The sequence below is a fragment of the Callorhinchus milii genome, unplaced genomic scaffold (genome assembly GCF_018977255.1).
Source record: "Callorhinchus milii isolate IMCB2004 unplaced genomic scaffold, IMCB_Cmil_1.0 Scaffold3, whole genome shotgun sequence".
Taxonomy (NCBI): Eukaryota; Metazoa; Chordata; class Chondrichthyes; order Chimaeriformes; family Callorhinchidae; genus Callorhinchus; species Callorhinchus milii.
The window spans coordinates 88,581,891-88,607,803 of record NW_024704744.1 but is presented as its reverse complement, the minus strand read 5'-3'; the positions used below and the strand labels follow the sequence as shown (position 1 = coordinate 88,607,803).

Below are 25,913 nucleotides of genomic sequence, written 5' to 3'. Positions count from 1 at the left end.
AGAATTTGTTAGGATTAAGACAATCGCACAAGAGGACATAGGACGTTGCAAAGGGCAATTTCAGAGCAGAGACCAGGACATGTTTGTTTTTACCCAGAAAGTAATTAACAACTGGAACAGGTTGCCAGGATGGGAGTTTGAGGCCATGACACTGGACTCATTTAAAAACTGCTTGATGCTGTGATGGTGAACAGAGTTCTGGAGGGAGGCATGAGATGAGATGGGCCAAACCAATCCAAACCAATCTTATGATCTTGTGAACATGGTGCCATTTTAATGCCTATGAAAGCACTGAGCTGAAGGTGGCAGCATCAGCCTTTTCTTTCAGTGGCACCTTAAAAAAAATTGATTATTGTAATTCTCCCTTAGAGTATCAGTTGGCCCATTTGTTAAATACTGATAACACAAAGTGAAACAATGCCATAACTGTCATCTAAATTGTTTTTTACAGGATACTGGAAGTGTTCAGTAATAAATGATATAAAAAGGTCTGATATTGACAAGCTGCCATTTACTGTTTGCATTAAGGAACATGAGAAGATGATAGCTGCTGCCCCCTGTCCCTGAGGTATTTTGCACAGTGAGACAGTTGAATGTGCTTCAGTTTACTTCAAGCATTGATAACACCCCTAAATAATTAAGTGAGAACTTCCCGTCCTCAATTACTTAATGCTTTTTTTGTCTTAAGAGAATTATGAATGACTTCTGGATGGTGTGTCTGCCCTTTCCATCTCCCCTCCCTCTGAGAAACACTTTATAAGATCAGGTTTCTTGGGCTGAGATGTAATTAAAAATAAGCTGTCAGAAAACACTACACCACGGCCAAAAAAAAAAGCAGAATCACGCCAGAGGAAATGTACATTGATTTACTGGATTACAGGCCATTTATACCAATATTTCAAATGATGCTCATATTACACTGATGGAAAAGATTATAGGAACAATCCACTATTTTTACGACAACTGTTCAAAGGCTTTAAGAGGTAAAAAGTTACGCTTTATCTAGCTCTCCATGAAAAATATGTGCCCATAATTCACGTGCGGTTGACAGCGGCAAAATATATGGGATGTTTATGGAAAATAAGTAAGTATCTGCAAAGTATGGCAATTATCAGAGGTCATACTTCAAACAGATTGCACTTTTATCTCTCTGTTCGTAACCCTTAAGGATTACAGTAGCTCTTCTGCATTTTAATACACTAATATTACAAGGTTAACATTCAAATTTATTTAGATATTGTTAATGAAATGAAATGATTGATCAGTTTTTTTTCATTCATCTTGTCCTCCCTCATAAAGTTGGTTATGATAAACTTATTTATTAAATGATATTTCTGTGCTGTTTACAATTCCTGAGCTGAAACGAGTTAGCGGTTAAAAGATGGAATTTTTAAGCATAGAAGACCAGTAACTATTTGACGACCACAAGTTAACAAGCGAAGAGCCAAGGTTAACTAGTCTGAATTTGTCAATTTAAAAATGTACTGACTTGATTTCTATGTATTTATACAAAGACCTGCTGTAAGTACCTGTACTTCGGAAAATCTAAATCACACAGTATGTGAGAAAGTATCCTTAAAAGCAAGCAACCTCTGCAATGTGCAATATAAACAACTCAAAACATGTCCTAGTTTATTTTTCTCTGCTTTAATTCTTTCCATGTTGTATCACATTCAGTCATGTAATCCATGCCCAGCCTTCTGTAGTGCTGCTGTACTAACCACAGCTAGAATAGGTACAGGAAGAGGCCTTTGAGCCCATCACACCCACTCCACCAGTATTTTTAGATCATGGCAGATCTTTTAATTGCATTTCTCCACCTTTTCCCCATACCCTTTAGAAACATTACTTCCCAAGAATCTATCTTCTTTTGTTGAAACAGCACGATGGATTTTTGCCTCTATGGACTTATGAGGCAATTTATTCCACATTTTCACAATTCTCTCTATGATGAGATGTGGGAATGGCACCAGTTCGTTCACTCTCTAACTTGACTTCACTGTATTTGTGTGTGTGTGTGTGTGTGTGTGTGTGTGTGCGTGGATGTGTGGGAGATGTGGGGGGTAGAGAGAGATAGAGAAACTGCCTCATCTCTGTATGGCATCTTCCACCTCCGAGTCTCCCTGTGGAGATTAGTAAACATGAAGGGAAATGTGAAGTGCTGTGCTGCAACTCTTCATTAGAATGCATTTGGGCATTTAACGCTTCACACCATCTAATCTGCTGTGGCACGAATACCTTTGGTTCTACAACAGTGGTATTCAAGGTTTGGTAATAAATGAATCATTCAACTTTATGCCCCTTCGTACCGGTCACAATGAATTGCATCTTGCCAGTGGTATCCGCATAGATGATCCCTGTTCCGGTCTGATGGATTTGGTATTCATGAATTATGCCATTCGGTGCAGCGGGCAGTCTCCACATAAGCTGCAAGGACGTTGCACTAAGAGCGGCAATTGTTGGTGGATGGACATTCTCAGGGACTTCCTGTATGGTCGTTGCAACTACCTGAGACAACAGAGAAAGCAAGACGTAGCACAATTTCTGAAACATCAGCCAAACATCACAGTACAACCCCCCTAATATTCCATGACATTTGGAATTCACTGTTTATGCTGGGGTCATTTAAGCTCACCTTGTGTTAAATATATTAACGTAATTCTCACAGGTCATGTAATATTAACAGCCACCATACAAAACACGATGCCGTCTGAGAATCACGAACCTCAACAGACCGGTGTGGACGTAAGTTTGATATTGTCACAGACACATGTGAGAAATCTTTTTTTTGAACATGGTTACATTGGTTTACAGATTGTATATGGCTACCATACACGGCAGAATGCTTACAACTATGTAATCATGCTCAACAACCACTTGCATTTATATAGCATCCTTCTCGCTTTACGAAGATGACGTTGGATTTTCAGCAAGGGAGAGGGGGCGGGAAGAAAGAGATGACCATAGGCACTTTCAAAGAGGTAGGATATGAAGTGGGACTTAAAGACAGAAAAAGAGAGGCTGAGACGGAATGGTGTAGAGGGAATTCCAGAAGGTAGGGGCATAGGAACAGGGAGTGGGCCAAGCAGCAAGCCTGAGGTAGCTGAGAGGAGGGGTGAAAGGAGCAGTCAGCAAGTAAGTTGATCCAACCCTTGCGGTCGTAGGTGTAATTCTCTCATACTGAATTAAATGATTGAATATACTAAACTGTTTAACAGTCAAATTCACAGAACCCACCTTGCTGCTGTCTGCACACCCAGCAATCGAGCATGCTCTCAGCTGGTAGGAGTACTCCTGGTATGGCTGAATGCCCCCTGTATCTGTGAAACTGAAATCCGTCCCACGAAAGCGCTCAGTTCCATCACGCAGAACAATGTAATGTGTGATAATGCCTAGTTCAATAAGAGATATTGTTTAGATGCAAAAAAGAACAACAAATCAGCTGAGAGTCCATTTTTAAAAGCGCGTGATACCCTATAAATCTGCCGCAAGCTAGCTATCACTCAGTTAACTTTTAAATATATCTCCAGCCTTTGTCATTCTTAGTACCTCTTTACTCTTCTATAAGCAGTTCCATTAAAAATAAAGCCACTTTGTTGGCTTTGGACTAAATAAAGGTGTTTTTGTGTCCTGGGACCAGTAATGAATAAACTGGCCTGTTGCCAATTTATGGTGAGGCCTGAATGACTGCTGAACAAAGGACGGCCTCCTACAGATAATTTATTGTCTCACTGCTGATGTCATGCTTGGTTATTCCTTGTTCTTGAGCAAATAATGGTGTAATTGATCATTCTGTGCTGCTAATGAAATGAAGTAAATACAGTTCCGTCTTTAATGTTGATTTGATTATTGTATTGCAAACCCTATTAAATTTTCAGATATGCCAAATGTGAAGGTAATGCTTTGCATTGGTGAATGCTTCCATTTTGCTAATTTTCTCCCACTTCTCCCTAAAGGCTCACAAGATCACTTTAAATGAAGAAGAGCAACCTTTCAGTCAATTTGGTCTCATCCTTCTGGAATATCTACTCTATCATCTTCCCATCACAGTATCAAGCTATTTCTTAAATGAGTCCAACGTCGTAGCATCAACCACCTTTCCTGGCAATCTACTCCACTCATAAATTGCCTTCTGTGTAGAGAAATGCTTTTTGGTGTTTGTCCTGAACAAGGTGCAAAACTGAACATGTGCACTCTTGTTCTACTGTCTTGGCTTCCCTGAAAGTATTGTTTGTGATTTACTTTCTCAATCTCTCAATAAATAATATCCACAACTTCTGTTTTCAAAGCTCAAGAGCCCTAGCTGGTCTAATCATTGCTCATTTCTCAAACACTGGGACTCTTATTCCCATCTACAGGGGAATGGTTCCACGAGTACCAATTGCCTTCCAATAACTCATCCAGTGACCAATATTCACTTGACAGTGAGTGTTGGCTGGCTATTCAGCTAAGCCTGTCCTCACCCTACATTCAACCCAGTTACACAGAGGTGACTCTGAGCTGCCACAAAGGTCACAATCACAAATAGTGGAGAAAAGTTGCAAAGACTCATAATACAGCTACTGGCGCTATCTGTGACACAAGTATTCGAGATAAAGCAGCTACAGGAGATACCTTCAACTTGACTAATCGTTCTTATCTGCAACACTCTTATTTTAAACAAGGTTAGGTTAACATTTCAGGCATCTGCACTGAAGGCTTCACTATACAGGCAGCTGAGGGTAGTGGCTCTTTGGAAATTACAGTGGGTTATTCTTGGCTTGTCAGTAAATATATTGACTTTGGTGTGATGCACCTACTATTCTCTGGTTGTCTATAAATTTAGCAACCCAGGTGGTGTCCGCTTATAATGGAAAAAACAGAAAATAACCCTGTTTTTCATACTTGACTGATTCAAGTAGTATACTTGCAAGTTTTTCTTTCAGATCATATGCAAAGTTTTATTGATGAATGAAATCTGGGTCACTGTTTGGGTTATTCCATGAAGGATTCAGGATTACATATTTAAACCCATGGCAAGAATCAGGCATTTTCATCTAACATTGAAGTGGTGAAAGTAAGTAGAGACATGCTGCACATTGCAAATTATCAAATCTTGCCCCTCTATTGCAAAGCAAATACGTAGATAAAGCCACCTAGTTCTCGTCTTCATAAAAAATAATTCAGTCATTACTTCCATGTTAAACATGTGTCAGGCTGGCTCAGCGGGATTTCATTCTCGCCTCTGAGCCAGATAGTTGTGGGTACAAGCCCCAAGTTGGGACTTTGAGCTTGTGAACTAGGCTGACACTCCACTGCAGTGCTGAAGGAGAACTGAATTGTCAGAGGTGCAGTCCTTCTGATAAAGATATTAAACCAAAGTCTTGTCTGTCTGTTCAGGAGGATACCTGAAATACCATGGCACTATTCAAAAAACAGAAGAAAACTTCTCCCCGTGTCCTGATCAGCAATCTCCCAAATAAAATTAGTTATACACTTCATTGCCATTGCTTTGTGCAAATTGGCTGCTGCGTTTGCATGCAAATACACAGTCACTCCACTTTACAAAATACATTAGGATGTTTTGACATGAAAAAGTGCTGTATGAAATGCAAAAAATTATTTTATGTATTAAACCTATTTTGAATGAGGCTTAAGAATGTCTTGTGCTTTAGTGGACACTTGGGACTTGGGCTACAGTTACTGATGCAGCCCCTCCATTGCAAGGTAAATCTTGCCCCTCTATTTCAAGGCAAACACGTAGATAGGCTGCAGTATTAGGCTGAGTAGACATCTAGCAGGGACTGCTATGCTATTTGGGCAGTAAATGTAATGACACTCTAATGATAGACACTTGTAACAGTCTTAAAGGTGCCACATTAGAATCTTCACATCAGTTCCCCTGCTGGCCAGAAGAAACATCTGAAATCAGACTGATCACAAATGTAGCACAAGCCTCGTCTCAGTCAATATCCTGAGATTTTCTCCAACAATTGGAGATGAGAAGTACGACTTCAGAATTGGGTTTCTTCCACTAAAATCCTGTGAGCAAACAGGCACTGATGAGATCATAAAAGATTCAAAGGCAGTAAGTGCACAGTGCCAAATTAAAGTTTAATTCTGACTTTACAATAGAAATGTACTAAAATCTGAATTAATTATTGCTTGCTTACTATTAATCTTCATTGAATTTCACTGATGTAAGTGACTAGCTGTTATTAATCACTGTTCTTTTAGTTCTGGTATAATACAAGGTCTTCAGTCATTCTGGTTTCTAAATAGAAACATTAAGAAGTGGAGTTACCCTGACAAGACCAAAGGACCTGCTACTCTGGAAATATTTACAGCATCCTGTCCAGACCTGATATTCCACCCAGTCTTAACCTGCAAAAAACATTATGTTCCAACACGTAAGACCACAAAGAATGATAGAAAATTCTTCAATTCAGTCTTAATCTGGAAGCCACCTGTCTTCAGTACTTAAAAAGAAACCGGCTTCTAAATTAATAACAATAATAATCCTTGCATTTGATATAGCACCTTATCAGGTCTTCAAGACACATCAAAGCGCTTCACAGAATGTACTGTAAAGTGAATTAGGACTGAATTATATTAATAATAACCATCCTTGCATTTGATGCAGTACCTTTCATGTCAAGAGGACGTGTGAAAGGTCTTCATAGGATTGACTGTAAAGTGTGGTGTCCATGTAATTTGTAGGCAAACGCGGCCGCCAATCTACACATAGCAAATTGGTTCCTTCCAATTGATGAATTTTCTCCAATTTTAATCTTAATCACAGTCTTAATTTTCAAAGACAAGTGGTCTCACAGACCTGAGATTCAGTGGAATTTCGGGTCAACAATCAATTTCTGCTTTGCATTTTGCAAAGGTGCCCAGCGACAATTGGTGAGGGGGTAATTCTGTAATGTTAAGCAGTTGCCATCTGATTGAAGTTGAATTGAAAGTAATTAATTCACACACAGCGTCAGTGAATGACAGTTTTCATGGGGGAGGGAAGGAGGGGGGGAATAACAGAGAGATATGACCTAATAAATAAGTTGTGTGTTCATGAATTTACCATTTGATTGTGCTGGGGCTCTCCAATTCAGCTTGATCATGTCTTTCCTGCGGTCCACTTTGCTCCACTCAGGTGGATGCACACCCCATGGCACATCTTGTTCAGTAGTAGCTTGGCTGATGTTACTAAAGCCACGTCCATAACTATTCCAAGCAGCTATTTTGTAATCATATGTAACATATGGATCTAAATTGGTATCTGTGGGAGGGGGAAAAAATTAAAATAAAATTTAAGGTCACAAGTCCTGTGATCCACATCTGTCACTCAGACATGCATCTTTCTCTCTATTAAATGCAATAAAAACAAATCTGATCAAAAAAAAACCTCTTAACCATTTCTCTGGTATTCAGAATTTCAAGCTGTATGAAGCAACTACTTTATAAAATGTTTGTTCCCCGCACACTGTGAAGCAGTGATAAACGCTAACATTTAATAGAAACAATTTTACCTGCTGGTGTTTTTCAATGATATCATCGACACGGTGGGCAAGGGAGGTGCAGCAGTTGAGGTGCATGTATTGCTTTGTAATACACTTAGCCACCAGATCTCATTCCATATGTAAACCCCCTTTCACCATGTATTATCCTATGTTTATAACTGAAGGTGAATACAGTTTGTGCTATCTGTGAAGTCTTTTGATGTTTTTTTTAAATATACCAGAAGAATAGCAATACATCTACATAATTTGTCTTTGGAAGGCGACCAAACTAACTGTCACAAAGACAGGAGTGGGCACTAAAATTTTTCATCTGAGCACAATAAACAAAATTCCACTGTATTTATGCTGTAAATAAAACATGTTCAAAATATCACTTATTGTGTTTTGGTTTCCTCTCCCCCTCCTATATTCCCACTGGAATTGTTGGGCTCAAATGCTGCTAAATACTGTCTGCAATGTCATGTGATGCAGCCTTTATTGGTCGGACAGAGCCTCTCTTTCTCATTGCTGTGATCGTAAGAGAAATCTATTTCTGCATCAAACCCCGAGATGTAAACCCAGAAACAATGGCAGGACAAAGGGCATTTTTTAAAATAATATGAATGGAGGCAAGCTCTAGTTGAAGCTGTTAGTAGCAGAGTTAGCTTTTCATAAGTGGTCAATAAGAGGCAGCAACTGGGGTTTATTAAAATAGAAATACACAGGCACATAAAAAACTCAACAGCAGGCACCAATTATATAAGGAGACAGAGATCACTCTGGGCTGGAAGCAAACCCAAGTCCCAGAGGTGAAAGGGCAATGTGCTAACTCACTGCACCGCACAATCCCACAACAGAATGTATTTAATTTGTGATGGGCTGACAGGGCAGTTATGTCCTTCCCATTGTTTGGAGAGTTTTACAGTGTAAACAGCTATGTTGTGCCCTGTGCACAGCTATCTTAAAAGGTCATATTGGGACACTATTAGAATAAATTACCAATTTAGTACCAAGGAGAACCTTCTCAATTAAACCCACTGTTTGCCATTATCTAAGGTTTGCTTCGGTATCTTGTGTATTGGCTTCTCATAGGACTATTATCTACAAACAAGCCCAAGTGACAGTACAGCTAAGTATATTAACAAATGCTGATATGTAAGTGCCCAAAGGGCTGTGCAATTGCATAATTTTAGAAATTTATAGCAAAACGACAACTTGAATGTTTTGTCCTTACTCATAATGAGGCTTTTAGACTTCAGGACTTTTGGTCTCATAGCGTTCAGAAACATTGCCTAAAGCAAAATCAAATATAATTACATCTCATTCTATCAAATAAATTTAAACATATAAATTAAAAGCACTTGGTAGGGAAATGTGCCACCCAGTCTTGCAGTTACCAGTAAACGTATATCTGCTGGGACCTCCGGTGTAGATGGTCTCCACTGGCCAGTAGCAAAGCCTTTCATTCTTGTCTTCGTTCACTGCGGTGGAAGCTGATGCCCCTTCTGACCAAGTGCAAATATGAGTTGCTGTGTTGAAATCACACTTGCCACAGTATGCCGTCGCTTCCTGGGACAGTGGGCAGAGAATACCGACACCGCAGGCCCGCTGTTGGGTTGGGAGTTCAACATGCGTTATAAGTGACAATCCAACAATAGAGTAACGCAAATGCAAGTACCAGAAGAAACAGCATTAGATCAATGGCAAAGCACTTGGATAACTTAAGGAGGAAATTAGGAGAAATAAAGTGTTGCACAGTATATATTCAAACTTGGGTACAAGAGGGCTCAGGATCCCAAAGTGCAAGATACGGGACGCATCTTGGTATTCAAAGAATGTGACACACAAGCGCAATAAACTTGAATTCTATTGTAGAAAAAGAAAATGAGTGCAGATATGCATCAAACCAATATTGTATAGATGTGTATCATATCAATATTAAACAGATGTGTATCATATCAATATTGTACATATTGTATATTAGATATGGGTCTAATATACATATTGTACATTAGACCTACATTGTACAGATGTGTATCACATTATAATTGTACAGATGTCTGTCACCTCAGTATTGTAATTAGATAAAGCCAATGATTCAACTGAGCACTGTTTATATTGCTTCTGCTTTCAATAGGTTAGTTGAAAAGTAATAAAATTAAGAACTTCAAATGTGGACAATAGAAATGGACTGCTGGGACTGGGAGGGAAAGGGATGCTTATCAATTTTGTCCCTGGAAGGAAGCAGGCAAGGGTTTAAGAAAGAAGATGTGGGGTTAGGTGAATATAAAATAATAATAATAATAACCCTTGTATATGGTATACAGCTTTTCAAATCAGGGGAGTCTCAAAATAAGTCACAGGATTTTACTGCAAAGTGTGCATTTTATGGTGAATGAGGCAGCCACTTTGTGCACAAACAGCCATGAAGTGAAGGATCAATTTTATTTGGGAAGTTGATGGCCAGAATAATCCTATAATAATAATCCTTGAATTTTGATATAGCACTTTTCACGTCGGGAGGACGTCCCAAAGCGCTTCACAGAATACATTGTAAAGTGAATTGACTGTATTTTTTTTTGTGGGTGAACGCGGCAGCCAATTGTGCACAGCAATGTCCCACAAACAGTCGTAGATTGAAATGACCAATTTATTATTGTTTTGGGTTTTGGAGGGATTATTATTAGGCGTAAGGAAACTTGCCCAAGGTTTCGCCCTGCCTGGAATTGAACTCAGGTCTCTCGCTTGCAAAGCGAGTGCTCTAACCACTGAGCCACAGGACTCCACACTGAGAGAAACTCCCTTCTCCTTTTGAATAGAGCTATGAAGTGAATGACCAAAACCCTTGGGGGTGGGAGATCGATCTTAGATCTCCTAAGATCTCATCTTAGGAGATGGAGGAGCGGTTTGGCTGGCTTCTTACAATTGGATAGATTTTGTATGGTTAGTAGAAGGAGCAAGTGTGTTGAGGTGAATGGCCTATTCTCTTTCAATACTTTATTATTTAATAATAATAATAATAATAATAAGTCCTTGAGTGACCCACAACTGACTACTGGAGAAAGTATCCCATGTGAAAATCAGGGTGTACCATTTGTTAGATTGCAGTTTATAGGTCAACTGGGTGTAATTTGTGATATTCCAAAACAGGATTTAAAGCAGTCATTGTGATTTCTGTTTACAAATATTGAAAGCTGATTCATTTGTGATATTTCCAAAATGGTCGAGTGCAATTATGGAATCCAGCAAACAGTGAACAAAGACCTGAGAGCGATATGCCATCAGCCTGTTTTGCTTTTCAGCCTTTGATTTGCACTCGTGGCTTTTGGAAATCACAAGTAACCGATTTGCAATTGTTGCAAGTCAAGATGGCTTTCGATGTTACAAATGGAAACTGCGATCAGCATTTTGAATCAAATTAGCAAATTTTGCAATGGGAAGATGCACCAGTGATTTTCTTGTATTTTATACATTTATCATTCTGGAAGAATATCTACATTGAAATGTGCTCCCAAGGTGATAACACCTTTTGCTTTCTTTAACAACAAACAGGAGGGGTATGTACCTACAGGTACCATTTTAGACTACTAATTAGCAAAATATATTGGGACTTGAAACAACTTGTTTAAAACAGGATTATGTGCAAGTTAACTCCACTTTTAACCTGTCCTGACAACACTCTGATAAGCAAGCACAATCAGGGCACTCTCCACACACATCTCTAAGGTGATACAATCTATTCCTGATTACAGTTTAAAGGAGCTCTGTGTCAAGCTAAAGTTAAAATTCACCATTTTTATATTGAAAAAACTATATTTCTGACATTTATGCTCTTTTCTTTTGGGAAATAATATTGTGGGATACAACATATAATCATGAAACAGGGTTTGCGCAAAATTTTGGAAAATTCTTAAATTCAGTTTGCATTTGGGAGCAAACTGGCTTTGGGAGCAAACATTAAAATCGAATTTAAGAATGTTCCAAAATTTTGCACAGTTTTGCTTTTTAAGTCAAGGGTCTAAAAGACTAAGGCCATAAGAAATATCTCTGAAGTTCAATGATGCTTTCAAGTCTGTCTTTTATGTTAAGTGCTGTGAAGGCTGGCCTGCAGAGTATAAGTCTCCAGGACCCTAAGTCCTGCAATCATCATTATGTATTCATACAATATACAGTAAATCAACTGCCTCATGTGAATCTTACAGGAACTGCATCAAAGATCTCTGGGGAACATTTCACTTTAAGTGTTCTATATCAACTCCTTGAACAGTGTTTGAAAATCCAGTGTTCTAATTGAGCGAAGAACTCCAGATTCAATCTCACCACAAAGGACAATCAGCTCAGCTAAATATCCCTCCATAATATATAACAGGTATCAACTAATCCCCCTCTTCAGTATGGGGTTGGCAATGGTGAGTTCACCACCATTATTTGAGCCAGGATCGTACTTTTTGAAAGCTGCTCAGCACCAGAAACATCAACAGTGGATCAAACAGCAGCAGAGATGGTGATTAATAAAAAGATTCCTAATAATTGGTATAATGCCTATCATGTCGGGAGGACGTCTCAAAGCACTTCACAGGATTTGTTGGTAAGTGTTATGAATTTTGCAGATGAACAAAACAACCATAGCAATGTGCCAAAAACAGCCATGAAGTGAATGATCAGATTTATTGGGGGGTGGTGGGGGTGAATGTTGACCAGGATACCAAGAGAAACTCTCTTTTCTTTTCAGAGACAGCCAAGGAATCTTTAATAACCACCTAAACAGCCTCAGTTTAACATTTCATTTAACCTCCAACAATGCAGTGCAGCCACTAGAATGCAAGCAACATCCAGTGTTATTTAAATATTTATTTTTTGGGAGGGAAAGGATTCAATTATTTTGTTCCTTTCATTCTTTTTGTCTGCACCGTTTCATTTGTAGCCTGAGAAATCAACAGTTTATTGGGGTTGGGTACCTTCGGCTCAAAATTCCACCTTAATTTGGAAGCCAGTTTTTCTATAGTTCTTAAAGAACTGATTTCCAAATTAAGTCTCAATTTAATTCTTAGCACTTCTGCTGGTGAACAAAATTGTTCACCTGTAATTCTGAGCAATCTTGAATGTTAAGAACAATGGTCTTACTGGCTAAGACTGAATGGAATTTCAGGCCCATCGTTAAAATCAGATTTGATTAAATGCGGTTTAATATTCAGTGTTGTAGGGAGCACTGAGTCAGTGGCCAATGTCTTCTCAGAACTTCAGTGAAAATAATGAGTACAAGAAGAATCCATAGGCATTGGTACAAAATAAAATCAAGGAATAAATGGAAATGATTGCTTCGAGACCCACTATCCTGCGTGAAGGATGTTATATTGGGCACTCAATCCATGACTTTGTGGGACACTGTTGTGCGCAATTGGCTACCGTGTTTCGCCTCCAAAATAGACAGTCAATTCACTTTACAGTATATTCTGGGAAGCACTTTGAGACGTCTCGAAGACATGATAAGGCACTACATGAAATGTAAGGATTATTATTATTATATAAATGCAAGTTGTTGTTGTAAACACGTAACATTCATAGAATTACATTGAATGCTACAGCACGGAAATCTATTTGCCCCAGTTGAGCCTCACCTGAACTAATCATCTCCCAAACCCCTGTTCCCTTCTCCCTCAAATGTCCCTCCATAATATATAAAAGGCATCAACTAACCCCCCTCAATGTGTTAAGTTTAAACTCAGAACCACAAATTTGTTTCCCTTCTGCAGTAATCCTTTCTGCAAAATTGCATTCCCCAAACTGTATGAAAATGATCAGTCGTTTATTACCACTGTGAGATCATTGATGGAAATTTAACCACTATAATAATTAGAAAGTAACATTTCAGCAAATCTTTCAGGGCAAATCTATAAGTCAGTTTTAAATGTTCGGTAACACCGTCCAATATGTTTTATTGATTTGCAATAAGCACTGGCTGTGAGACATTTACAAGTAGGCTGCAATCATATTTGAATCCATAAGATTATCATCAAAAATATTACCATTCATTTTCAGCTTCCAATGTATTTTTGTGACAACTTTATTATGGTGTTATAGATTCAGCTTGAAACAAATAACATGTTGCATAATGAGTAGAAGCATTGATTGGAAAACTATAATCCGTCTGATGGATTCCTAAGATATACTTAAACCCAGAGCGAGAATTCAAAATAAAATACCATCTGAAGCCTGGATTAGAGTACACAATGGAATTAAATCACTCTGTTCAGTTATTATTTGTACTGAATGAAAGACAGACATCCTTGTTCATGTCACTAGGTTTGTCAGTTTTCTCTCCCTTTTTCCACTGTAAACAGGTATCAGGAAACATGTCTATCCAGGAATCTATGGATATCTTCATGGTGGCCAGAGTCAGCAACTTTTTTTTATGTATCTTCTTGTTGTCTTGGATATAAATATCATCAGCAGTAAAAGAAGTTGACGAGAGCTAAAGTTTGAGGTGCAGCTTTTTTTTAACTCCCTTGTGGGTTTTCTGTGGTAAACTGACAGCTGAGACTGGTACAGTGCGATGTTCATAGAGGGGATTAAAGGTGCTTGGGATGTCATTACTGCAGATTTCCAGAGGAATAATCTGCAGTTGATTATGGGGAAAACCGTACATCCAGTATATATCATAACCACGCTGGACACTTAAAGTGAAGTAGTGTCATTTCGCAATGATGCAAAGACACAGGTAAGTAATCACATCTGCAAATGGATTCCTCATTACAGGAGGTTGTCCTCTTTTTCAAAATAATAACCTTACTGACAATTTATTCATGATTTGGGATGCAGTGATAGACCCTAGATAGCAGTACTGAACGTAATAGCATCACATCTCTCAGTGATTCACAATCAATGTTTATTACAAATTAATAACATGTTACATATGTTATGCAAAATTTATAATCTGGGTATAGCTCTGTATTTACATCTCTGCTGAAATATTACTAATTAATTATTATAGTGTAACGTGATTTTATTAAACATGTTTTACTTATTCATACCAATGTGATTCTGATCTTATTAAACAACTATACATTTTTTATAGCTGGAGCATTAGAGCTTTGTTAAACATTAAACACTACATTTTAACAGACATTTGAAATGAAGTGATACCAATCTGTTTTAAATAAAATAGCTTATGCATCACTTTGTTGTTTGTTTCCAGCACATGTATTCCCCAGTCTCAGCTCTTATCACAAGGAGGAAGTCATGATGAGTGTTTGCCAGTAACTGTGCAATTTAATGTTTTAATGGGTACTAAATAATATCAGTCTACAATATTTGCCTGGAAAATATAGTCACTGCATTTTACATTAAATCCTGTGAAAGGCTTTGAGACATCCTCCTGACGTGAAAGGCCCTATATCAAGTAGTGTTATTGTTATCAGGCTTTTGGCGAGGGTCATAATTTTATTGTCATAGAGCATAAAGAATACATTGTGTGTATGTGTGTGTGTGTGTGTGAGAGAGAGAGAGAGAGAGAGAGAGAGAGAGAGCTTGGCACAGTTCATGTTTCTCTTCATTTTGTATATACTTAAAAATGGCAGCACTACTATAATTGTAATCTATTTTACAGTGGTATTCAAGAGGTGATGATGAAATAAAGCTTGCTTTACATTTTTTTCAAAAGGACTCACTGTAATTTTCTCTAGCCTGTGTTGAGGGTGCTGGCTTATACTGGAGAACAGTTCCAGGTTCATTAGCCAACCTCCGACACCTAATCTAAATGGACCATTCTTGATGTATCAGGGTATAAAGTGAATGTCAACAGATTGAGCAAACATATAACAACAACTTGCGCTTTTCATGCAGGGTAGCATTCCAGAGCGTCCTATACAGGCATCAAGGCTAAACCTGATCTTGTCTTTGTGACCATATCCATACTTTCTAGCAGGGATGAGTGGATAGCAATCAAGAGAAAAAAAGGCATTATTCTTTCCTTTCAAACTCAAAGCGCAATGCCTTCGTTCTGTGCTTGCTGAGATCAGCCGAATCAGCACAGACCAAGAACTTGCTGGTGTACATGGCTCAGTTCCACACTACACAGTGAAGTTATCCACTCAGCCATATGACAGCTAAGGTAAGCTACGTATGAACAGTTCCTTAGCTTGTAGTTAATAAATCCCTTCTATTTTCCATTGACCCGTAATGAATTTTTATAAAAAATAATCAGATGGTTTAGTCAAAGGATCAATTACTACATCTTTGCTAAAGGTTTGTGAAAGACTTGATAAAGACCTGTTTTGATAAAGAATGTTGCTTTCCCCTCTTTCACATCCACAATAGTTAAGCTGAACAATTGGAATCACACACAGATAAGTGTGTTCATCCAGCAACCGAGGCAGATAATGCACATCTGTCCTGGCAAAAACACTTAAACCTTAAACTAGTTACATCAATCACAAGCGTGAGGTAACAGCGAGTTTAGTACGCAAGAACAATGGAGCAAAGCAAGCATATTACCTTTAGAACTGTTCCACTTGAAGTCCTGTCAGCGCAGACCTGTTTTGAGGGATTATAACCGACCCCATTACAACATTCCTCATTACCAGATATAAGTTCAGTACCACAACACTTCATTTGAGATGCATCACTGATGTGGGATTTCCTTGACCCATCGGGACCAGAACAGCAAAGGGCAATTGATGCATTCACCAGGTCCTGTCCACAACAGACCATCCCTAGCACAAAGAAAAACACCGTACTTTATTTTTTTTATCACCTTTAGTATAGCAATGCCACTCTAATTATTACCAAGCTTGTTCCAGTATGATAAATTGCTAATTGCTTAATACCCTAATCAGTGTTCATTCTTTGCACAGATAAACTATGACAGCGCCATTAATTTAAATAGCAATTTCACTTAACAGCCAGAACTACACACCAGATTTTATGCAACATTTCAGCAACTGCATCCATCACTGCGGCATTCTGACATAAAGATGTCTGACGTGTGCTAACTCACTTAGAGAGAGCAGATGTTGCCGAGTGTGGTTTGGTAGCAATTCCCAGACTGCGTCACTTCAGCCTGAATGAGTAGCACATACAGAGCTCTGCAAATTTTCTAAAATAGCCTTGTGTATACTCTTTGAACCCTGACTTTGTTTTAAAATATCAATTGCACTGCTTGACTTCTGTCCTTTCAGCTGCTGACCTTATTTTTTTTCTTCACAGTATTGCCTAATTCATAATTTTTATTTCAAATTATTTTTTTCAAAAAAAACCTAAAGGTCAGGAAAGGTTTTCTGTAAAGGATATAATAATAATCCTGACATTTGATATAGAATCTTATCACGTCCTTGAGACATCTCAAAGCGCTTCATAGAGTATACTGTAAAGTGAATTGACTGTATATTTTGTGGACGAAATATAAGTTTGAGATGAAAGATTCTTTGAGGTTCTAGCTGTGAAATATGCCTAGTCTTTGTGTAACCTTCTTATAGGAATTCATCTGTTTATTGAAACAGTGTAAACTTATGGTTCGAGTTTCTTCCCATTTTCTGACCTACAATATATAATAATCCTTATAACAATAATAATCTTTGCATTTGATATAGAGCCTTATCACGTCTCTGAGACGTCTCAAAGTGCTTCACAGAATATACCATAAAATGAATTGACTATGTTTTGTGGGCGAAACAATTGTCCCCATAAAATCAACCATTCCTTTCAGTCTGTAGGACATTGCTGTATGCTTACTGGCTGCCACATTTGGCTACAGATACACAGTCACTTTACAATAAATCCTGTGAAGCACTTTGCGATATTCTCGACAAGGTGATAAGATGCTATATCAAATGAAAGGTTTATTATTATTATGACATGATAGGGGAATCACCAGAGTGCATCAAGGTCTTTCGCTCTTCTAAAATTAAATAAACAGTACTGTACATTCACAATTTACCATGGAAACGTGGGGTGAAAATATATATAATAGTTAGCACTAGTTTTAATTAACATATCATACATATTTCTGCCCCCCCCATTTTGTGCATTTTGGATATCCCGACAATAACTAGGGTGTACATGAGGTCGAATTACCATCAATTGGCAGGGAGCATGAATGTATTTCTCTACTTATATCAATAGATATACGGAGACCCAACACAGCCAATTTGCGCACAGCTAATGTCCTTCAAACAGCCATGAAGTTTTGTTATTTGGGGGATTGCTGGCCAGGACACAGGGAGAATTGCTCTTCTCTTTTTGAATAGTGCCATGGTATCTTTATTGTCCACCTCACCGGGCAGAGGGGACCTTAGTTTAACATCTCATCCAAAGGACAGCATCTCCAACAATGCAACACACCACATGGGGCATAAACTGACAACCTTCTGACTCAGAGGCAAGAGGCACGCTAGGGAGAACTAGGGAAAAAGATGCAAATCATCAGAGAACTGCCAGGAATAGAATACACTGCTCGACCCAAAGGAATTCAGGATAAATCTGAAGGGAAATAAACGAGCAGGAATAAATAATAATAAAAATCTTTGCATTTAAATAAACATTTGAGGCTTATAACACTGAAAAGTCTCAAAGCACTTCACAAGTAATGGCTGCCTAGTGTACAAGTGTAGTGACTCTGTATTTGTAGGCAAACTTGGCAGCCAATTTGTACACAGCAAGATCACACAAACAGCCATGATAATTTAACCGGAAGATTGTTAGCCAGGGAGAAACTCCTTACTCTTTTCAAATAGTGTCTTTGGATCATTTACTGAACAGGCAGGCAGGGCTTCTATTTTATCTCTCATCCAAAGGACAATATCTCCCTCCAACACTGCACTGGAGTGTCAGTTTAGACTGTGAGCTTAAAGGCCCAAGGTGGAGCCTGAACTGACAAGCTTCTGTCCCAGAATAGAGAGGGTGCTAAATGAACTAGGTTGTCAGCAAACCCCAGGAGATGGAATGGGAAGTATATTTTTGAATTCTTTTCAAAGAGCATTAACTTGACATTAGCAATTAAAATGATAGAATCATAAAGCATTACTAGTTTTTATAAAAAGGGCAAAATACTGCAGATGCTGGAAATCTGAAACAAAAACAGAAGTCGCCGGGAGCACGTAGCAGGCCAGGCAGCATCTATGGAGAGAGAAAGGTGAGTTAACTCTTCAGGTCAATGACCTTTTGTCTGATGAAACCTGAAATGTTAACAGACATTACTAGTTTAGTCAACCCATCAACTGTGGATCACTGATTTTTTCCCACATAAACAAGTGAATCTAATCTCATATTCCTGAGGGCTGAAATTCCAGCTGTGCAATGATTTCACCAGAAGGTAACCAATGGAACTATATTTCAGCTTGAATCAGCAGCTTGACAAAAGAAGGACATATGTTTTCAATTTGAAGGAATATTCTCCATTCTGCTGGAAGTTTATAGAGGGCAGTGAATTCCAAAAGGTAGAATTGAAGATTGGCTGAATTTGGTAATGCTGATTTATTGAATTAACAGTAAACTTAGTCTGATCAGGTCATTCGCTTCATGACTGCTTGTGGGACATTGCTGTGCACAAATTAGGAACATACATCAAGGTCCCATTTCCCAGTGTCTTCACCACCATTCCCTGATAAACCGTTTTGAAACATCTCAAAAAAAGTGCTTAACAGGATTTACTGCAAAGTACAGTGACTGAGTATTTTGTAGGCAAACATGGCAGCCAACGTGTGCACAGTAATGTCCAACAACTAGCCATGAAATGAATGCCCAATTTCATCTGAAAGAGTTTTAGCCAGGACACCGGGAGAAACTCCCTTTTGTTTTCAAATAATGCCACAGGATCTTTATCGTCCACCTAAATAGAAGGACAAGACTTTATTTTAACATCTCACCTGAAGGACATGACCTCTGACTATCCCAGCACTGCACTGGAGTGTCAGCCTAGACTATGAATTCAAGGTCCTGGCATGGGGTTTGAACCTATAACATTCTGACTCAGAGAAAAGAGTGCCTCAACAACAACACCTTACACTTCCCAATACCCTTTAATACTCTTTCTTCCCAAATATCTATCTATTCCCTAATTGATCCTACCTCTCTGACTCCCTGGGGCCATACATTCGGCATTTTCACAACCCTCTGAAGAAATGATTTCTGATTTGCCTTCTAACAGAATGAGATTAATCATAAATGAAGGTTGTTATGGAGGAAAAGACCTCAGCTAATTTTGTGCTGTTTGTGCAACTAAAGTCCCACCAACTAACAATATGATTAATAGTCAAAACTTTGGAATTTTTTTGGAAGAATTTTGATGAGAGCACAAGATAACTGGGGGAAAAACAACTTTTTATCTCTTTTTCAATTAGCATCGGAGGGGATGGGGTGAACAGGTGGTATAGTGGGGAGGGGGGAGTCAGGACCTAAACCTTAGCTCTAATGCATATCTCGCTAAAATATGCAAATATCTGGCTTCCAAATGGTATGTAATATTGAGAGTGGAGAACAGCTTGCAGTGAGTTTAGGATTCAATCTTGTTTTTCTGCTGAAATTCATAACCTGCTTGGGCTTTACTCCTGTGGTTTACGAATCCTCAGAAATTGATAATTGAATTCCAGTCTTGTAAATCGTTGCTGGTTAATTCTTTTATTTGCTGTTGCCTTTAATATATATCTACAGCTACCTGTTGTATTATCTATCGACAACCTTCATGGTAAATGGGATTTACTTTTCACTTCCCCATAAATACGTTAGCAAAGCCATCAAAGGCTTCAGTGTCTATAATGCAAATACTGTGGCTCAGTACCAAACCACTATGAGACAGGATCGGGATTTGTGCCTATGCTTCGCCAAGTGGTGAATTCCCAATTCTCGACAGACAGTAAGACATTATGGAGACAGTAAGACACACAGGGCTCTCTCTTTCTCAACAGTAACCAATGCACGAAAATGGTGAGAGACTGGGGGAAGGGAGTTGGGGCCAAGGGGAAGGGAGGGGAGGGTTCCATCTACTGGGAGAAAGTTGTGCCGTAGGAAGACTTCGCTGGTGAAAATCAAACAAATTACCAAAAAGGAAAGAACTTTATTCCGTATTATGTTGCACATTTCCCCAGCAGAATCACCACAAAAATAGTGCCAATTCTCCATTAAAAACACTGTATAAATCGGGATTCATATAAAAGCAAATCACATTTGAACACTTCTCCTCTGCCTTGCCTCTATCCCTTGCCAAGACAGTGGAGGGTGATCATAGGTGGGGTAAAAGACCAAGTTTTTGACCGCCCCTATGGTTACCTCCCACTCTCCCTTTTCCTTTGCTTTGCACCCAACCCCATCACTATGAGATATTATCCTATGAGAAGGGTGCTACATAAATTCAAGTAGTTGTTTTTCCCTTGCATTGCTTGCAAGCTGATTTTTTTACTGGCCAATGCATTTTTTCTCTCTGTTGAGCGGAGGCTGTACATGTGCATTTAGTAAAACATTCATCAAACTACTTTTTAATACAAATAAAAAAAATTAAAAGATATGCTGTGATCTTGCATTTTAACATTATTGCCGTGGATCAGTTGTCCTAGGATTTCTAGAGCATGTACTGCAGAGCCGCTAAGCGTTTGAATGTTTGTGATCTGAATTTGCTTTGGGACAGATGAATGGAGGACACTTCGGTCTTGACTGTTGTGTCAAATGTGTAATTCATAAGGTTTATTGGGGGAGGAAATTGTATTTATAATAATAATAATAATCCTTGCATTTGATATAGTGCTTTTCACGTCTTCGCGACGTCTCAAAGCGCTTCACAGAATATGCTGTAAAGTGAACTGACTGTATATTTATGGGCGAAACGCGACAGCCAATTGCGCACAGCAGTGTCCCACAACCAGTCATGAATTGAAAATGACCAATTTATTATTAGGCGTGTGGAGTAAGGAAACTTGCCTAAGGTTTTGCCCTGCCTGGAATTGAACCCAGGTCACTCGCTTGCAAGGCGAGTGCTCTAACCACTGAGCTATAAGGCTTTGTTTGAGTTTGATAGAACAAACAAGGGAAAAAGAAACTGATGATTGTAATGCATCACATAAATCGACATGCAAATATTCTGAGTGGAGTTATCAGAATGTGTCAAGATATATATGCACAGCAACAACTAGATGTCATGATAATAATAATAATCCTTACATTTCATACAGCACCTTTCACATCAGTAGGACATCTCAAAGCAGGGTTTATTCTATTATTATTATTCTTATGTGCAGTGACTGTGTATTTTTATAGGCCAAAGCGGCAGCTAGTTTGCGCCCAGCAATGTCCTACAAACAATTATGAAGTGAGTGACCAATTTTATCTGGGAGATTGTTGATTCGGACACTGGGATAAACTCCATTTTCTTTTCGAATAGTGCCAAGGGATTTTTAACATCCACCTAAATGCCTGGGGATGTCCTCCTGATGAGAAAGGTGCTATAAAAATATAATTTGTTGTTCTGATCAGCCGGGTGCCTGACACATACAGAAACTCTGTAACATGCTTAAGAGTATCCAAACTGGACAGAGTTTCACATATGTATGTTATTTAAACATGGAAACTTCCCTGTGTCTAGAATGGAACACACACTCTTTCCCTGGGGGGATGAAACCTGCTTATCTAATTCCAAAGAGTATTAAGCGCTGTTTGGCAAAAGACAATGTGCAGATTGGCCTCTGACAGCATTTTTGCCATGCATCCAATTCTGCTGCATTTTTGTCTCTATCCATGAATTTACTGCTGCATTCCCTGACTCAGAACAGACAACAAAAAAACAACTTGCACCCTTCACGCGGGGTAATTATCCTGGATCGCTTGGCAGTAGTGGAGTGTGACAGTTGATCCATTGTTAATTTTGACCAAACACCCAGCACATCTGCACAAGTAGCCAGGCTGAGAATGTCCTCTTGTTTCTGTGAAGTAGATTTGAATTCCTGCCTCCCCTAATGGCACACCTAAATAGTAATAATAATACTTACATTTGGTATCGGGCCTTTCATGTCAGGAAGATGTCTTTTAGCGCTTAATAATAATAATAATCCTTGCATTTGATATAGCGCTTTTCACGTCGGGAGGACGTCCCAAAGCGCTTCACAGAATAGACTGTAAAGTGAATTGACTGTATATTTGTGGGCGAACGCGGCAGCCAATTGCGCACAGCAATGTCCCACAAACAGTCGTAGATTGAAAATGACCAATTTTATTATTGTTTTTTGTTTTTTGGAGGGATTATTATTAGGCGTGTGGAGTAAGGAAACTTGCCCAAGGTTTCGCCCTGCCTGGAATTGAACTCAGGTCTCTCACTTGCAAAGCGAGTGCTCTAACCACTGAGCTCCAGGACTTCATAGGATATGCTGCAAAGTTTAGTGTGTGTATTTGGATGTGAATGCAACAGCCAATTTGCGCACAGCAATCTCCCACAATAAACCATGTAGTGAATCAAAAATTCTGTTGGAGCATTGTTGGCCAGGACACCAGGAGAAACTCCATTCGCCTTTCAAAGAGTGCCATCAAATCTTTAACAACCATCTGAACAGGCAGGCAGCACCTCAGTTTAATGTGCTCATCCAAAGGACGGCACCTCCAACAATGTGGAATGCCTGAGGCTCTATATAAGTGTGACAGCCTAGACTATGTTGGTGCAAAGGCACATAGTTTGAACCCACAACTCTTACTGAGAGGTGAGAGTGCTACTGCCTGAGCCTGGCTGACACTCAGCTAAGTCTGTGAAGTGCAGTGTGAATGATAGTACAAGAACAAATGACCATCCACCAATCTGTAGCAATTAACCACCTTTTGATCAAAAATCAATCTCTAACAAACTGCAAGGTACAAACCAGTTAATAAACCTCAGACTTAGAATCACCTGATCCACATGAACTGGCAAGAGTCACTATTCATGACGGGCTTCATTTTAAAAAGTACAAAACTAAGCTGCATAAACAGAGTACACCACAAATTTCTGTCCTGATTTATACAGATTTTTCTCAGACACGACTCCAGTGAATTAAAACGCAGAGTGTATATATAAAATCTGTTTGTCACCCAGGAAAGAAAAAAATGCTTTGAAGCAGACACTTTCAAAGAATGCCATCTTACTTTTAAATATGTAGTTTGTGAATAACTGAATTTTCCCTTCAAATAACGACCAAAGGGTTGTGCTCAAGTTCTAAATAGACAGGAATGTTCCATTTGTACAGAAACATTACTGGACAATCCCTAAAATCCTGAATTCTGAGGAATAGGAATTTCTCAGCACTTATTCCATCCACTGGGATAGGAATTTCTTGCAGATCTTTTTTAAGATAGAACCCAGTTGTTAGTCAATTGGCAGATCACTTTCTGGGGATAATAATCCCTTAAAAAAAAATCAATCAAACACTAATAATTTGGTCACTCAAACCACAACGGTTTGTGGGACACTGCTGTGCATAATTGTCTGCTGCATTTCACGCACAAACGATACCGTCAATTTACTTTAGAATATATTCTGTGAAGCGCTTTGAGATGTCTCAACAATGTGAATAAGGCTCTTTATCAAATGCAAGAATTATTGTTATTATAAGCGGTGTCATGAATGTTGTCTTATCCTTTAACTGATGGGCCACAAACTCCGCTTGGTTTCGCACCTTACCTGTAATGGGTGTGTATGTAGTGCCTATTTCTTCATCGCCACAGCAAACATGGGCTTTGCTAACTGCTTGTCCACCACAACATTGTTGGTTAAAACCATCATGAAGTGAATTGGCACAACAGATCTGGTCCCCTTCTTTGAAGTAAAGGTGGCCCCCACAACATGAATCGCCAATTCCAACAGAGATCTGGTTCCGATCCACAATGGGACAGCAAACCTCACCTGAAAGGGGTATATTTATTACATTAGTACAAAGAGGGCCAAATACAACATTTTGTGCTGAATAGTTTTATGACATTTAGTAAAAAATTCCTAATGCTCTTTCATTTGAAGTGGTTTAATGTGTTCTGATACCAAGTTTACAATTTTCTATTTGTAATAAAGTTCTATCCACTTACCTCAAACCCATTTATGCCGATATTCCGCTAATAGATAAAAAGTGAAATGTTAATCACAAAATATCTATTGTCCGCTTGTGACTACTTATATCAACCAAACTGGAAAGATCCCTGACATGTCCACCATAGGTGGGTAGGACTGTAGAGCCATTTTCTTTTGGTCAGCTGGGTGTGTTGACACCTGTGGAATGGAACCTATTTCCATGCTTAGGAGTATCTGAACAAAACTCAGAGTTCCACATACGTACCCACCTACAGCTCCAAGGAGGATAAGATAAGGCGGATAATAACATCATTAATAATATTTGTAGAGGTAGAAGGTTTTGCACTGAAAAAAGACACATACAGGATAATCTTTATCTAAAGTTTGGCTCTGAAACAGCTATATCTAAACATCTAAAGTGAGGCTCTGTCAACTAGTCTTGAATTCCAGCCTGTAACTTTCAATGAACACGAATCAGCTGTTCAAAGTGAAATTTAATTTCTACAATCTCAATTATTTGAGATTTAGAGAGAAGAAACCTAGATAGCAGTTGCATAATATATATATATATATATATATATAAAATAGACAGTCTGAGATTTATATTTTATTACATTTCTAAAGCCAAAATATTTACCCTTTCACTTACCACAAAAAACAAGAAGAACGTAATTTTAATTTCTCATCCCAGCAAGCACAGAGAAGGCACAGGAAGTGCACAAACACCAGCTTAAAAATAACAATGAGTCAAGCACTTACAGTAGCTCAGAGGTATTATCAGCTATTATGCATGAGATCCTCAGTTTACATGCAGCTTTCTCCTACATCTAACAGGCTCACTATGACCCTCAGAAGACTGGAAGTACGCAGATAGTGCTGCAACCTACAGCTTAAGCAGGGATGAGGTTTTGACTTTTATAGGGGCTGACATTGTTGTTAGAATGTTATAACCATGTGGAGGTCGATTCGTTTTTTTCATCCAGTAGCTAAGTCTGCCGATTATGGACACGTTATAATACATAATGTGCTTAAGCTTCTGAGGTTCATTTGTGCAGTAATAGGGAACAAAGCATCTCTCCCATTTAAAATGTCAAGTGACTCAATGTCAGCAAACGACTGGCAGTAGAACACAGATAAAAATTTAGGCTTGCCTACCTGGCAGGACTCTTACGTAATAATTCCCACAACACTGATACCCAGGTTGGAATGCGTAGAGTTGCCCACTGCAACACACAACTGAGGAGTTGAAACTTGAAGCAACATATCTGTCATCACAGCAAGTGTAGCCTGGCTGACGGCTATAAAGCACTCCATCACAGCAAACCTATTAAGAACATTATGGGACATTTCATGCAAAGCACATCATCGTTTTACCCACAGTAACATGTTGGAGTAAAATCTGAGCTGTAATGAATCTGCTCAGCTGTAAA

General features: G+C 38.8%; 1 protein-coding gene across 1 annotated transcript in view; it reads right to left on the bottom strand.

Moving 5' to 3' along the window:
* Positions 1–25,913, bottom strand: part of ush2a (Usher syndrome 2A (autosomal recessive, mild)) — a 370,702-nt gene that overhangs the window by 74,557 nt on the left and 270,232 nt on the right. Inside the window, exons 51-58 of the mRNA XM_042333157.1 lie at positions 25,639–25,807; positions 24,103–24,324; positions 15,972–16,189; positions 15,520–15,522; positions 8,876–9,086; positions 7,061–7,258; positions 3,238–3,392; positions 2,310–2,508 (exon numbers count right to left, since the gene is read on the bottom strand). Of these exons, the coding sequence (XP_042189091.1) occupies positions 2,310–2,508; positions 3,238–3,392; positions 7,061–7,258; positions 8,876–9,086; positions 15,520–15,522; positions 15,972–16,189; positions 24,103–24,324; positions 25,639–25,807 (1,375 nt within the window). The remainder of the gene's footprint in view (positions 1–2,309; positions 2,509–3,237; positions 3,393–7,060; positions 7,259–8,875; positions 9,087–15,519; positions 15,523–15,971; positions 16,190–24,102; positions 24,325–25,638; positions 25,808–25,913) is intronic.